This window comes from Pongo abelii, chromosome 9, assembly GCF_028885655.2.
Source record: "Pongo abelii isolate AG06213 chromosome 9, NHGRI_mPonAbe1-v2.0_pri, whole genome shotgun sequence".
In the NCBI taxonomy this organism is placed as follows: Eukaryota; Metazoa; Chordata; class Mammalia; order Primates; family Hominidae; genus Pongo; species Pongo abelii.
The window spans coordinates 73,779,066-73,793,627 of record NC_071994.2 but is presented as its reverse complement, the minus strand read 5'-3'; the positions used below and the strand labels follow the sequence as shown (position 1 = coordinate 73,793,627).

At 41.6% G+C, this 14,562-nt stretch overlaps 1 protein-coding gene across 17 annotated transcripts in view; it reads right to left on the bottom strand.

The window, feature by feature from the left end:
* NUP98 (nucleoporin 98 and 96 precursor) overlaps window positions 1-14,562 on the bottom strand; it is a 118,815-nt gene that overhangs the window by 76,626 nt on the left and 27,627 nt on the right. For 7 of the 17 annotated variants that reach the window (XM_054525948.2, XM_054525952.2, XM_063728161.1 and 4 more), the window contains 3 exons: window positions 12,680-12,817; window positions 10,292-10,430; window positions 3,144-3,236 (listed from right to left, as the gene is read on the bottom strand). In XM_054525948.2, coding sequence (XP_054381923.1) covers window positions 3,144-3,236; window positions 10,292-10,430; window positions 12,680-12,817 — 370 coding nt within the window. The remainder of the gene's footprint in view (window positions 1-3,143; window positions 3,237-10,291; window positions 10,431-12,679; window positions 12,818-14,562) is intronic. The other 10 variants (XM_054525951.2, XM_024254762.3, XM_063728162.1 and 7 more) reach the window with 2 other exon arrangements.

Sequence of the window (14,562 nt, the reverse complement as noted above, 5' to 3'; positions counted from 1 at the left end):
TCACCGCTAACTGCAGTCTCGACTTCCAAAGCTCAGGTGATTCTCCCACCTCAGCCTCCCGAGTAGCTCGGACTACAGGCACATGCCACCAAGCCCAGCTAACTTTTTGCATTTTTAGTACAGACAGGGTCTCCCTATGTTGCCCAAGTAATCTGCCCACCTCAGCCTCCCAAAGACCTGGTATTACAGGCATGAGCCACCTCATCCAGCTCTAAATAGGGTTTTTCAAAATGAGATCAATATGTATGTACTGACCAAAAGAAAAACTGGTATTATGTGAAATGAAAATACAAGTCACAGAACACTATGTAAGACAGTGCTTTCAAACATTTTCAACTACAGTACATGCAATGAAAAACACTGAGATCCGAAACACATAAACACAAACACAACTGAAACAAAGTTTCATAAAAGGATATTAACCTTAATATTTTCTATATATATATATATATATGTATTTTGTTTTTAAGGACAGCATCTCATTCTGTTACCCAGGCTGGAGTGCAGTGGTACTATCATAACCCACTGCAGCATCTACCTCCCAGGCTCAAGCGATCCTCCCACAGCACATCTCATTCAGCTGCTTGAGTAGCTAGGACTACAGGCACATGCTACCACGCACATCTATTTTATTTTATTTTTTTTGATAGCATCTTACTATGTTGCTCAAGATGATGTTAAACTCCTGACCTCAAGTAATCCTCCTGCCTAGGCCTCCCAAAGTGCTGGGATTAGAAGCATAACCCATTAGGCCCAGCCTACTGATTTTTAATTCTACTTCATTTTCTTCAAATGCTGATTGCAGGCAACTATATTAATTATAACCAACTAATGCATCACAGTCTTTGGCTTAGCACTCATACAGGGTATAGTCTCCATTTAAAAATATAATCCCAGGCCAGGCACGATGGCTCACACCTGTAATCCCAGCACTTTGGGAGGCCGAGGCAGGCAGATCACCTGAGGTCAGGGGTTTGAGACCAGCCTGACCAACATGGAGAAACCCCATCTCTACTAAAAATACAAAATTAGCTGGGCATGGGGGCACATGCCTGTAACCCCAGCTACTCGGGAGGCTGAGGCAGGAGAATAGCTTGAAACCAGGAGGTGGAGGCTGCGGTGAGCTGAGATCGTGCCATTGCACTCCAGTCTGGGTAACAAGAGCGAAACTCCGACTCAAAAAACAAACAAGAATATAATCCTAAACCCTAAATATAAAAGACACGTATGTACAGACGTGTGTGTGTAAACATGTCCGAAAAATGCATAGAAAGGGGTCTGACACAATACATGCCAAACAAACCTAATCATTTCACAGCTGAAAAAGACTGGACTTTTCATGAAATTTCTGAATTGTTAAAAACTTTTTACCAGCACTTACATCTTTTATCTTAAGCAGAGAACATTGACTCATGCCTTTATTCCCAGCACTTTTAAAGAGCTCAAGGCAGGAGGATGGCTTCAGCCCAGGGGTTCGAGACCAGCCTGGGCAAAACAGGCTGACCTCGTCTCTCCAAAATATTAAAAAATTAGCCAACCATGGTGGCTTGCACCTGTTGTCCCAGTTACTAGGGAGGCTGAGGTGGGAGGATGGTTTGAGCCTGGGAGGTAGAGGTTGCAGTGAGCTGTGATCATGCCAATGGCACTCCAGCCTGGGCAACAGAGCAAAAACCTGTCTCAAAACAAAACAAAACACCTTTTGTTTTAAAAAGAAGACTGAAGGCTGGGCGCGGTGGCTCATGTCTGTAATCCCAGCACTTAGGGAGGCTGAGGCAGGAGGATCACGACGTCAGGAGTTTGAGACCAGCCTGGCCAACATGGTGAAACCCTGTCTCTACTAAAAATACAAAGATTAGCTGGGCATGGTGGCGTGCGACTGTAGTCCCACCTACTCGAGAAGTGGAGGTTGCAGTGAGCCGAGATTACGCCACTGCACTCCAGCCTGGGGGACGGAGCAAGACTCCATCTCAAGAAAAAAAAAAAAAGGAAAATTGAAAAAAATAAAAATAAAAACCACAAAAGCAGATCATAGTACAAAATGAGGTTCCATTAAGAAGGAAATGACAGCCAGGCACGGTGGCTCACACCTGTAATCCCAGCACTTTGGAGGCCGAGGAGGGAGGATCACCTGAGGTCAGGAGTTCAAGACCAGCCTGACCAACACAGTGACACCCCGTCTCTACTAAAAATACGATTAGTCAAGGATGGTGGTACACACCTGTAATCCCAGCTACTAGGAAGGCTGAGGGAGGAGAATTGCTTCAACCTGGGAGGCGGAGATTGCAGTGAGCTGAGACTGCACCACTGCACTCCAGCCTGACAGAGTGAGGCTCCGTCTCCAAAATTAAAAAAAATAATAATAAATAAATAAATAAAAAAGAAGGAAATCACAGATGAATGCTCAGATGATAGAAAGAAAAAAAAAAAAACAGATTAACTGGACAGTGGAAGCAGACTATGGAAATGGTTTGCAACTAAATGACCACACCTACAGTCAAACGAATTGAAAAAGTAGGCAAAACTCTATGTTTAATTAAACAACCTAGTTTTACTGTACATGATAAAACACTTATATATTTTATGACTATCATCGCGCTCCAGCTGTTTAAAAACAGCTGGGCAGATAGAAGGGTCAGTATCTTCAAAGGCACTGAAAAATAGTTGTTAACAGTAGGAATCAGGGAAAAGGGGTGACACTGGTGTATATGACAATGGAACTAAATGAAATTCTCCTTGCAAAGGACAATTACATCAGCATGTGCTCTTATTGCCCTGCCTTTCTATTAGGGCTTACTTTGATAAACAGTTTAAGGCCTCAAATTCCTATTACAAAAGTAACATGGGGAAACTGAAAGTTAATGTCCTCATGACAATTCTCACATTAAATACTAAAAATCCCAAAAAGACCAGGACTATCAGAGGACATTTTGTAGAAAAGGGAGCATACAGCTTCTAACACAAACGTGCCAATATTTTAAAGCCTGGTAAAGCATAACTGCTGGGAATGTCTTATAAACGCAACTGGAAAAATGAAAATGTAGACTTCTCAATTCCAGTAATATAATCAAATAGATCTCTCAAGTTCCAGAAACTAGAAAGTCAAGCTGCGTCACTTCCTAGATCTCATGGTAGCAGTTTCTTACCTGTTCCAAATCCTGCACCAAGCCCAGTTCCAAGAGTCCCAGGTGCTGGTTTACTTCCAAAAATACTATTCCCACTGGTATTTGTGCCAAAACCTAGGAAGACAAAAGAATGAGTGGATTGTACTTTTAATATAACTCTCAATTTCCTCTATAAGGGAGTTTAACACAAAGCAGTCTGACTTTAAGTTGTGAACCTTTCAGTTAATATTTAGGACTCCTAACTTGTAGGATAACTTTAAAAAAAAAAAAATTTCCATATGCAAACAAGTCTTTATATTTACTTAATTACATTTCAGCCTTGAAATATCAATTCAAAGGCCACGCGCGGTGGCTCATGCCTATAATCCCAGTACTTTGGGAGGTCAAGGCTGACAGATCACCTGAAGTCAAGAGTTCAAAACGAGCCTGGCCAAGATAGTGAAACCCCATCTCTATAAAAATACAAAAAAAAAAAAAAAGGCCAGGTATGACGGTGCGTGCCTGTAATCCCAGCTACTTGGGAGGCTAAGGTGGGAAAATTGTTTCAACCCAGGAGGCAAAGGTTGCAGTGAGCCTAGATTGCGCCACTGCACTCCAGCCTGGGCAACAGAGCAGGACTCTGTCTCAAAAACAAATATAAATAAATAAATAAATAAAATAAAGAAATATCAATTCAATATAGGATAATATCAATATTCAAGCAAAGTGAACATGCTTGAGATTTGGGAACATTGCCTTTGTAAGGCCCAAAGCTTTCAATGCAAGTTTCAAGTTTATTTAGAAGAGAAATTAATTCCCCCTAACTTGTACTAAAAAAAATGAAACAATTGGCCAGGCGTGGTGGCTTACACCTATAATCCCAACACTTTGGGAGGCCAAGGTGGGCGGATCATGAGGTCAGGAGTTCAAGAACAGCCTGGGGAACATGGTGAAACCCCCTCTCTACAAAATATACAAAATTAGCCGGGCATGATGACGCATGCCTATAAACCCAGCTACTTGGGAGGCTGAGGCAGGAGAATCACTTGAACCCGGGAGACGGGGGTTGCAGTGAGCCAAGATCGTGCCACTGCACTCTAGCACGGATAGAGTGAGACTCTGTTTAAAAAAAAATACAATAAAATAAAATAAAAATCAAACAATCAACAAAGACACTTTAACGGAACCTAAAGGTCCTTGCTAAGAAAAAAATTACTTACAAAACTTTCCTTAGTAGCTTTTATTTTTAATAGATAAACCTGGCCGGGATAGTAACGTGTAGCTGATTATACATGAGAAGTCTCCTTCACTATGACCCACCATTTAGACAAAATCCTGTAATTCCCCTTTAAAATCCACAGGTATCAGCCAGGCACGGTGGCTCACAACTGTAATCCCAGCACTCTGGGAGGCCAAGGTGGGCGGGTCACTGGAGGTCAAAAGTTCAACACCAGTCTGGCCAACATGGAGAAACCCCACCTCTACTAAAAATACACAAATTAGCTGGGCGTGGTGGTGCACACCCAGAATCCCAACTACTTGGGAGGCTGAAGCAGGAGAATCGCTTAAACCCAGGAGGCAGAGGCTGCAGTAAGTCGAGATCACACCACTGCACTCCAGCCTAGACGACATAGCGAGACACTATCTCAAAAAAAAAAAAAAAAAAGAAAAAAAAAAATCCATAGGTATCAAACAAAGATCCTATTCTGTACTGCTGCCATTACTTTTCTTTTGTTCACCTATGTCCACAAAGATTCATTATTCTTTTTGGAACTAAATATCAACAAAACAATTAATGAATACGTCATTAATTTCTCATAAGAGAAAAAAAATCATTAGCCAGAAAACCCTGTTTGTAAAACGTATGAAGTCATTTAAAAGTCATAAAGCACTGGGCATGATGTCTCACGCCTGTAATCCCAACACATTGGGAGGCAGAGGCGGGTGGATCACTTGAGGAAAGGAGTTTAAGACTAGCCTGGCCAACATGTGAAACCTCTTCTCTACTATCAGTAGAAAAAAAAAAAATTAGCTGGCTGTGGTGGTGCACGCTTGTAATTCCAGCAATTTGGGAGGCTGATGCAGGAAGATTGCTTGAACCAAGGAGGCAGAGGGTTACAGTGAGCTGAGATCACACCACTACACTCCAGCCTGGGCAACAGAGCAAGACTCTGTCTCCAAAAGAAAAAAAAAAATCATGAAGCAAAACTAGCCCAAAAAGATAACAAACAGAGTAAAGAGACTATTTTAGAATAGATGAAAGTATCACTAATATTATATTTTGTCGTGCCAGTATTTGGATTATTATCTCAATGAAAAAAATCAAGAAGAAAGCTGAAGAATATAAAAGTTTAAAAACAATCATATTTCATGTCATTTTAAAATCCAAGCAAGCAGGCCGGGCGCAGTGGCTCATGCCTGTAATCCCACCACTTTGGGAGGCCAAGGCAGGTGGATCACAAGGTCAGGAGTTCAAGACCAACCTGGCCAAGATGGTGAAACCCCATATCTACCAAAAATACAAAAAGTAGCCGGGTGTGGTGGCAGGTGCCTATAATCCCAGCTACTTGGGAGGCTGAGGCAGAGAACTGCTTGAACCTGGGAGGCGATGGTTGCAGTGAGCCAAAATCACACCACTGCACTCCAGCCTGGGTGACAGAGCGAGACTCCATCTCGAAAAAAATAAATACACAAAATAAAATAAAATCCAAACAAGTAACCTGACTTAATTGCAATATATTTGACTTAGACATTCATTGAATCTCTTCTTGAATTCTAATAGCTATGCCACAAAAATGGGGTGCTGCCTACTCAAGCATCATCAATTTTCCTTGATGAAAACACAGAAAATGTACTTGGAGATATTCTTTTCCTTTTTGAATAAAAATTTAATCAAAAGGGATCTTACAGTCCCATAAGCAGCAGAAAACAAGACACTCGTGAACTACCTCAAACCCCCAGGAGGGAAATAAATCTCAACTTACACTGTTTATACCACACATTTCCTCCGATTCTCACTGACAAGTTTATCGACTTGTAAAATTCAATTTTACAAATTACAATTAAAAAGACAATTCAAATTCAGCACACAAGTTGGTGAGACAACTCAGATAAAGATGACACCTTTCATTTTCATATCACTGAACATGACTGTAAATATATTCACACACCAAAAAAAACCCTCTAAGCAAATCAGAAATCTGCAACCATCACTGCAACTTCTGCCTCCTGGGTTCAAGCGGTTCTTCTGCCTCAGCCTCTCGAGTAGCTGGGATTACGGGCATGCACCACCACGCCCAGCTAATTTTTGTATTTTTAGTAGAAACGGGGTTTCACCATGCTGGGCAGTCTAGTCTTGAACTCCTGACCTTAGGTGATCTGCCAGTCTCGGTCTCCCAAAGTGCTGGGATTACAGGTGTGAACCACCACGCTCGGTTTTTTGGGTTTTTTTTGTTTTTTGGGGAGACATCATATATATCTTAATATATATCACATATAACATCATACATATCTTTAAAAAAATTTTATCTGCTGGGTGCAGTGGCTCACGCCTATAATCCCAACATTTTGGGAGGCCGAGGTGAGCGGATCACGAGGTCAGGAGATCGAGACCATCCCGGCTAACATGGTGAAACCCCGTCTCTACTAAGAATACAAAAAAATTAGCCAGACGTGGCAGCATGCGCCTATAGTCCCAGCTACTCGGGAGGCTGAGGCAGGAGAATGGTGTGAACCCGGGAAGCAGAGCTTGCAGTGAACCGAGATCGTGCCGCTGCACTTCAGCTCGGGCGACAGAGCGAGACTCCATCTCAAAAAAAAAAAAAATAAATAAATATATATATATATATAATCAAGTGTAGCCTATACAAACACCCTTATAGTGTTCAGATAAAAATAACGGGCTGGGCGCAGTGGCTCATGCCTGTAATCCCAGCACTTTAGGAAGCCAAGACAGGCAGATCACCTGAGCTGAGGAGTTCGAGGCCAGCCTAGGTGACATGGCAAACCCTGTCTCTACAAAAATACAAAAATTAGCCAGGTGTGGTGGTACATGCCTGTAGTCCCAGCTACTCAGGAGGCTGAGGTGGAAGGATCACTTGAGCCCAGGAGGCGGAGGTTGCAGTGAGCTGAGATCACACCACCACACTCGAGCCTGGGAGACAAGAGTGAGATCCTGTCTCCCCAAAAAACAAACAAAACAAAACAAAACGAAAAAGCCGAGCGTAGTGGTTCACGCCTGTAGTCCCAGCACTTTGGGAGACCGAGGCTGGCAGATCACCTGAGGTCAGGAGTTCGAGACTAGACTGGCCAACATGGTAAAACCCCGTTTCTACTAAAAATACAAAAATTAGCTGGGCGTGGTGGTGCATGCCTGTAATCTCAGCTACTTGGAATTGCTTGAACCCAGGAGGCAGAGGTTGCAGTGAGCTGAAACTGCGCCACTGTACTCCAGCCTGGGTGACAAGAGCAAAACTGTGTCTCAAAAAAAAAGAAAAAAAAAGAAATAATATTTAATTTTGAACATAAAGCATGCTACAAAAAAAAAAGAGCTTTCTTAAACACACACATTTTCAAAGGGAGTGGGGAAACTGGTTCTTGAGGGACTAAAATATCACAGATTATGATAGTTTGTGGCCCTCCAAAGAGTCACACAACATAAACAGATACACAGTATATGTGGGGTAGGAAAATCTCAGGGGAAGGGAGAAGATGATTAAGAAAAAACAGGCCAGGCGCGGTGGCTCACACCTATAATCCCAGCACTTTGGGAGGCCAATGCCGGCAGACCATGAGGTCACAAGATCGAGACCATCCTGGCTAACACGGTGAAACCCCGTCTCTACTAAAAATACAAAGAAAAAATTAGCCGGGCGTGGTGGTGGGCGTCCGTAGTCCCAGCTACTCGGGAGGCTGAGGCAGGAGAATGGCGTGAACCCAGGAGGCGGCGCTTGCAGTGAGCCCAGATCTGGTCACTGCACTCCTGCTTGGGAGACAGAGCGAGACTCCGTCTCAAAAAAAAAAAAGAAAAAAGAAAAAACAGTCCCATTACAGCAGGTACAACTTAAAAATGAAAAAATAGTCTACAAAGGGTCCATGGGGAAGGGTAAGTGATAACAGAAAAGGTTGAGAAACGCTAATTGACCCTTAACTATCTTTCCATTTTAATTTTATAGGAAAGAAGTAGGGATGGGTGCGGTGGCTCACGCCTGTAATCCCAGCACTTTGGGAGGCCGAGGAGGGCAGATCGCCTGAGGTCAGGAGTTCAAGACCAGCCTTGCCAACGCAGTGAAACCCCATCTCTACTTTAAATAGAAAAATCAGCTGGACATGGTGGCAGGAGCCTGTAATTCCAGCTACTCAGGAGGCTGAGGCAGGAAAATCACTCAAACCAGGGAGGTGGAGGTTGCAGTGAGCCAAGATTGTGCCATTGCACTCCAGCCTGGGAGGGAGGGGAGAGAGGGAGAGAGAGACAGAGACAGAGAGAGAAAGAAAGAGAAAGAGAGAGAGAGACAGACAGATAGAGACCAAGTATCTTACCCATGGTAACCAAGTCCACTGCCTCAAAACGGTTGTTTCAAACAGAGTTTATAGGAACTATAATCATTTCTGGCAGTGAATGAGCAAAATGACTAAAAGGGATTATAAAAATCAAACCAAACACATCAATTTAGGAATTGGTACCTATCAATGACCTATCTACCTTCTTCCTGTAGCTGATAAACATATTAATCTTCCCATAGATGTTTAATATGATCTCTTTCTCCAGTACAAGATCATTCAAAAGCTCATTAAAAAACTGTGTTAACTGCTGACCTACACCAAATAACCATGTCTTTGTACTCATCTCCTAAAAAGAATCTATCAGTGCCTGGTGATGTATCTGGCACACAAAATCCTCAAGAAATATTTGAACCATTATTTCCCTCAACAAACAGAATAAACTTCCCATATCTGATCTGACAGATGCTGAATTCTGAAAACATAATTAGGTAGTTATAAGATATACTGAAAATACTGACTGAGTGTGGTGGCTCACACCTATAATCCCAGCACTTTGGGAGGCCGAGGCAGGCAGATCATTTGAGCTCAGGAGTTCAAGACCAACCTGGCCAACATGGTGAAACCTCGTCTCTACTAAAAATACAAAAATTAGCCAGGCACAGTGGTGCATGCCTGTAATCCCAGCGACTCGGGAGGCTGAGGCAGGAGAATCGCTTGAACCTGGGAGGAAGAGGTTGCAGTGAGCCGAGATCGAGATCATGCCACTGCACTCCAGCCTGGGCGACAGAGTGAGACAACACCTCAAAAAAAAAAATAAATAAATAAATAAATAAAAAATAATATCATCATGTTCCATAAAACTGGTTTACATTTTTCCAGCATATCTCCGAGACAGTAGGTTAAGGTTTTTAAAATTATTGTTCAATCTTTTCTGTATTTTCCAGATTTTCAACAATGAATATGCATACAATGAACATGCATCCAAAATTTTTGAAACCGTAAAAAATAAACTACTGAATAATCCCCCAGATCAGGAAGATTTCAACTTTCTTCTATTATTTTTCTTATTTTATTTTTTTTTAGAGACCTGCTTTCACTATGTTGCCTAGGCTGGAATGCAGTGGCAATTCACAAGTGTGATCATAGCACACTGCAGCCTTGAACTCCTAAGTGATACTCCTGACTCAGCCTCCATAATGGCTGGGACTACAGGTGCTCACCATGATGCCTGGCACATTTCGACTTTCACAGGCCAGGTGCAATGGCTCACACCTGTAATCTCAGCACTTTGGGAGGCTGAGGCGATATAAAGACTCTGTTCTCCACCAAAAAAAAACAAAACAACACAACAAACCAACAACAACAAAAATAAGAATAACCAATTATCTCCTGTATACTACCACAGGTTTGAAACCTGGCCTCATACAATGTGCGACTTAACCAAATGTGTTTCCTTTATGGTTTCTCAGCTATTGCTGAAGTAATCCAAAGTAAATGAAAGGCAATTTACATGCCTACTAATTATCTCAAGCCATATCCAGGACTTTAAACCTTTCCCTCTGGTACTTCACATCAAGCTACCGCTTACCTGAGAACTTTTAAATATTTCCAATCATACGAATCAGGAGAATAATGTGTGGTATAGTCAGTGTAACTTTAAGAGAGCCAAACCTGCTTTTTATATGTACCAAAATTAGAAGTGTTTGTATTGGTTCCTAAAGTCAGGGTTGGTTTGTTACCAAAGAGCCCGCCACTGGTTGTACCAAATGAAGGTGCACTGGTTGTGCTGCTTCCAAATGTAGTAAGCTTGTTATTGCCAAACAGGGTCTAAAAAGAATAAAATACAGGAAAATTTAAAATAATATTAAGACACACACCAAACTAAATACAGGTTACCTCAGGTATACTGGATTGGGTATGGGGTGGGAGAAAGATATCCTAACTTTCATAAAAAAAAGTAGAAAAAAGATGAATAAAGGCTATCAAAAAATAATCTGAGCAAGATTAACTTTATAAACACAGAATGCTTCTGGCCTGAAAAGTTAATGGTAACCCCTAAAGATTACCACTGAAACACAACGAATCCAATGAAACCAGATTTCAGTGAGGCAAAGAAAAAAATAACAAGGCCATCAAATATCTTTTTACCTGTTAAGAGAAATGTAACAAATATTTGCTTTGCCAGAAGAAATCACTACAAGAAAAACTTTGAACATGCTACATGGATGTTCCTTGAAAATGCTATGCTAAGTGAAAGACACCAATCACAAAAGACCACATATTATGATTCCATTTACATGAAGTGTTCAAAATAGTCAAATCCATAGAGAGAAAGTAGGCTTAAGATGATTAGAGGAAAATCAGGAGTGACTGCCAATGACTATGGCATTTCTTTTGGCATAATGAGTATGTTCTAAAATTAAATATGGTGATAGTTGCACACTTTGTCGATATACTAAAAACCACCTAGCTATACACTTTAAAGAGACAAATTGTATGGCATGTGGACTATACATCAATAAATCTGTCACTAGAAAGTACTAGAAGCCGGGCACAGTAGCTCACGCCTGTAATCCCAGCACTTTGAAAGGCCAAGGCGGAAGGATCACTTGAGGCCAGGAGTTACCAGCCTGGCCAACACGGCAAAATCCCACCTCTACTAAAAAATACAAAAATTAAGGCCAGGAGTGGTGGCTCACGTTTGTAATCCCAGCACTTTCGGAGCCCAAGGCAGGTGGATCACGAGGTCAGGAGTTCGAGACCAGCCTGGCCACCATGGGGAAACCCCATTCTCCACTAAAAATACAAAAATTAGCTGGGCGTGGTGGCGGGCACCTGTAATCCCAGCTACTCGGGAGGCTGAGGCAGAGAACTGCTTGAACCCGGGAAGCAGAGGTTGCAGTGAGCCGAGATTGCACGCCACTGTACTCCAGCGTGGGCAACACAGCAAGACTCCGTCTCAAAAAAGAAAAAAAAAAGCCTGGCATGGTGTCACACGCCTGTAATCCCAGCTACTTGGGAGGCTGAGGCACGAGAATCGCTTGAGCCTGGGAGGGAGAGGTTGCAGTGAGCTGAGATCATGCCACTGCAGTACAGCCTGGACAACAGAACGAGACTCGGTTTCAAAAACAACAACAACAACAACAACAACAACAAAAGTACTAGAATGTCTTGAAGCATTATATAATTTTCTCAATTTCTTACCTCAATTATCTGTCCAAAGTTTAAAAAAAGAATAGAGAAATTTCAATCTCCATGAAAACAGGACCATATGTTTTAGGGACTTTGTGTTCCTTTTTTATTTTTTAAGATGGAGTTTTGCTCTTGTTGCCCAGACTAGAGTGCAATAGCGTGATCTCGGGTCACTGCAACCTCCACTTCCTGGGTTCAAGTGATTCTCTTGCCTCAGCATCTCAAGTAGCTGGGATTACAGGCACCCACCACCACACCCAACTAGTGTTTTTTTTTTGGATTTTTAGGAGAGACGGGGTTTCACCATGTTGCCCAGGTTGGTCTCGAATTCCTGACCTCAGGTGATCCACCCGCCTTGGCCTCCCAGAGTGCTGGGCTTACAGGCGTGAGCTACCGCGCCTGGCTCTTTTTTTCTTTTTTTAACCTACTCACAATAGCAAGTTCAAAGTTTCTTCCATGAGTACCTCAACAATTTCAACAATTTGATCAACCCCAAAAACATTTCATTCTCAAACATCATACCAATTTATCACCTACAAAAGAGGGAAGAGCTAGGAGTTAAAAATTATCTGATTCAAATAAAGCAAAAGAATTTCAATTTAGACTTAACAATTTAACCAATGCTATCAGAAGTATGATGCACATAAGCATTGAGGCAAAGAAATTTTAAAAGGGAAAGAATATACTAATTGAAAACAAACCTGAAGTTAACCTGAAATTTCATTTTATATCAAATAATTTTTTGTTCTCAAAATCAAATCATATTAGGCTGGTGCAATAATACACCCAATAAAAATACTTGCAAGACAGTCAAATCCTTAGAAGAAAATTCCTTTAACAAATTTACACACATCTTCAAATTACAGTCAACTGCAGAAACCCACCGAACCAACAGCACCAAATCCAGTATTGGTCTGCCCAAAGAGACCTGTTCCTGTTCCAAATGCTGTCCCAGTGCTGGTGTTTGTAGCTGTCCCAAAAAGACCTCCAGGCTGTGAGGCTTGGGTTACTCCAAATAATCCCTGCAAAGAAGTTTATATAGATTAAAAGACATCCTGTAATAGTTTCTGTAACGAGTCTCAGATTAATTAAAAAAAAAAAAAAGTTACCATTTTTTCAAGCTTATATGACAGATATTAGGCTAAATAACTTATATAGATTATTTCCTTCAAAACAACCCTGAAAAGCAGGGAGTGTATTTTTCAAAAAGCTCAGAGCATTTTAAAACTTGCCCAAGGTGTCACAGCTCCTGAGTGGTAGGACCAGAAGTTCAAACCTATATTTAAGCCCCTGTTCTTCCCAGGATGATGAACTCCAAGGTCTTAGGCATCTATTAAATAATAAGACTTTAACTCTTGTGCTCTAAGAGATGTCAGGGTTGCAACACTGAAAGCAAAATACATGTCTGGGTCCTTCATTTTCAACAATTTAGGTGAAAAGAACTAATCAGTATCAAGCTGGGGAGTGAACTTAGAATCAAGTAACCAAAAATAATCAGTGAAAATTAATCAACATGTTCTGAGGTATGAGTGTTATGTTAAAGAGCCTTAATTCCTTTTTTTGATACGGAGTTTCGTTCTGTTGCCCAGGCTGAAGTGCAGTGGCACAATCTCGGCTCACTGCAGCCTCTGCCTCCCAAGTTCAAGTGATTCTCTCGCCTCAGCCTCCCAAGTAGCTGGGACTACAAGGGCACGCCACCACGCCTGGCTAATTTTTGCATTTTTAGTAGAGATGGGGTTTCACAATGTGCCCAGGCTGGTCATGAACTCCTGACCTCAGGTGATCCACCCACCTCAGCCTCCCAAAATGCTGGCGTGAGCCACTGCACCCAGCCAAAAGCCTTAATTCTAAATGAGAAACTATACTCATTTCCAATGAGCAGTCTGCATCATCCTATGTTTAACAATGTATTTTACTTATGCATTAATAAAGGAAAAATATTGTGCTAATAGACTTGAATAGGGAATTCATTTTTTAAAGTTTTATTGAGACACAATTCACACATCATAAAATTCACTCATTTACAGTGGACTATTCAGTGATGTTCTGCAACCATCCCTACTATCTAAATTCTTAACACCCCCCAAAGAAATCCCAGACCCATCAGCGATTACTCCCCATCCCTAGGGAACCATTCATCTTTTTCTATGGATTTTTTTTTATTCTGAACATTTAATACAAATGGAGTCATAAAAAATGTGGTCTTTTGTGATGGGCTTCTTTCAGTTAGCACATTTTCAAGGTTCATCTGTGTTGTAGCATATATCAGTACTTCATTCCAATTTATGGTTGAACAATATTCCATTGTATGCATATACCACAACTGGTTACCCATTCATTGTTAATAGACCTTTAGGTTATTTCTACATTTTAGTCATTATGAATAATGCTGTTATGTTCATCTGTGTACAAGTCTGTGTCTTATTTTTCTTTGGTAAATCCCAAGATCTGCAATTGCTGGGTCATATCATAACTCTATTTAACATTTTGAGGAACCACCAAACTGTTTTCTAAAGGGGCTGCACCATTTTACATTCCTACCAGCAATGTATGAGGGTTCCAACTTCTCCAGGTTCAATACTTACTACTGTCTTTTTTTGTTGTTTTTGTTGAGTCTTGCACTGTCACCCAGGCTGGAGTGCAGCAGCGCAATCTCGGCTCACCACAACCTCCGCCTCCTGGGTTCAAGAGATTCTCCTGCCTCAGCCCCCCGAGTAGCTGGAACTACAGGTGGGCATCACCATGCCCGGCTAATTTTTTGTATTTT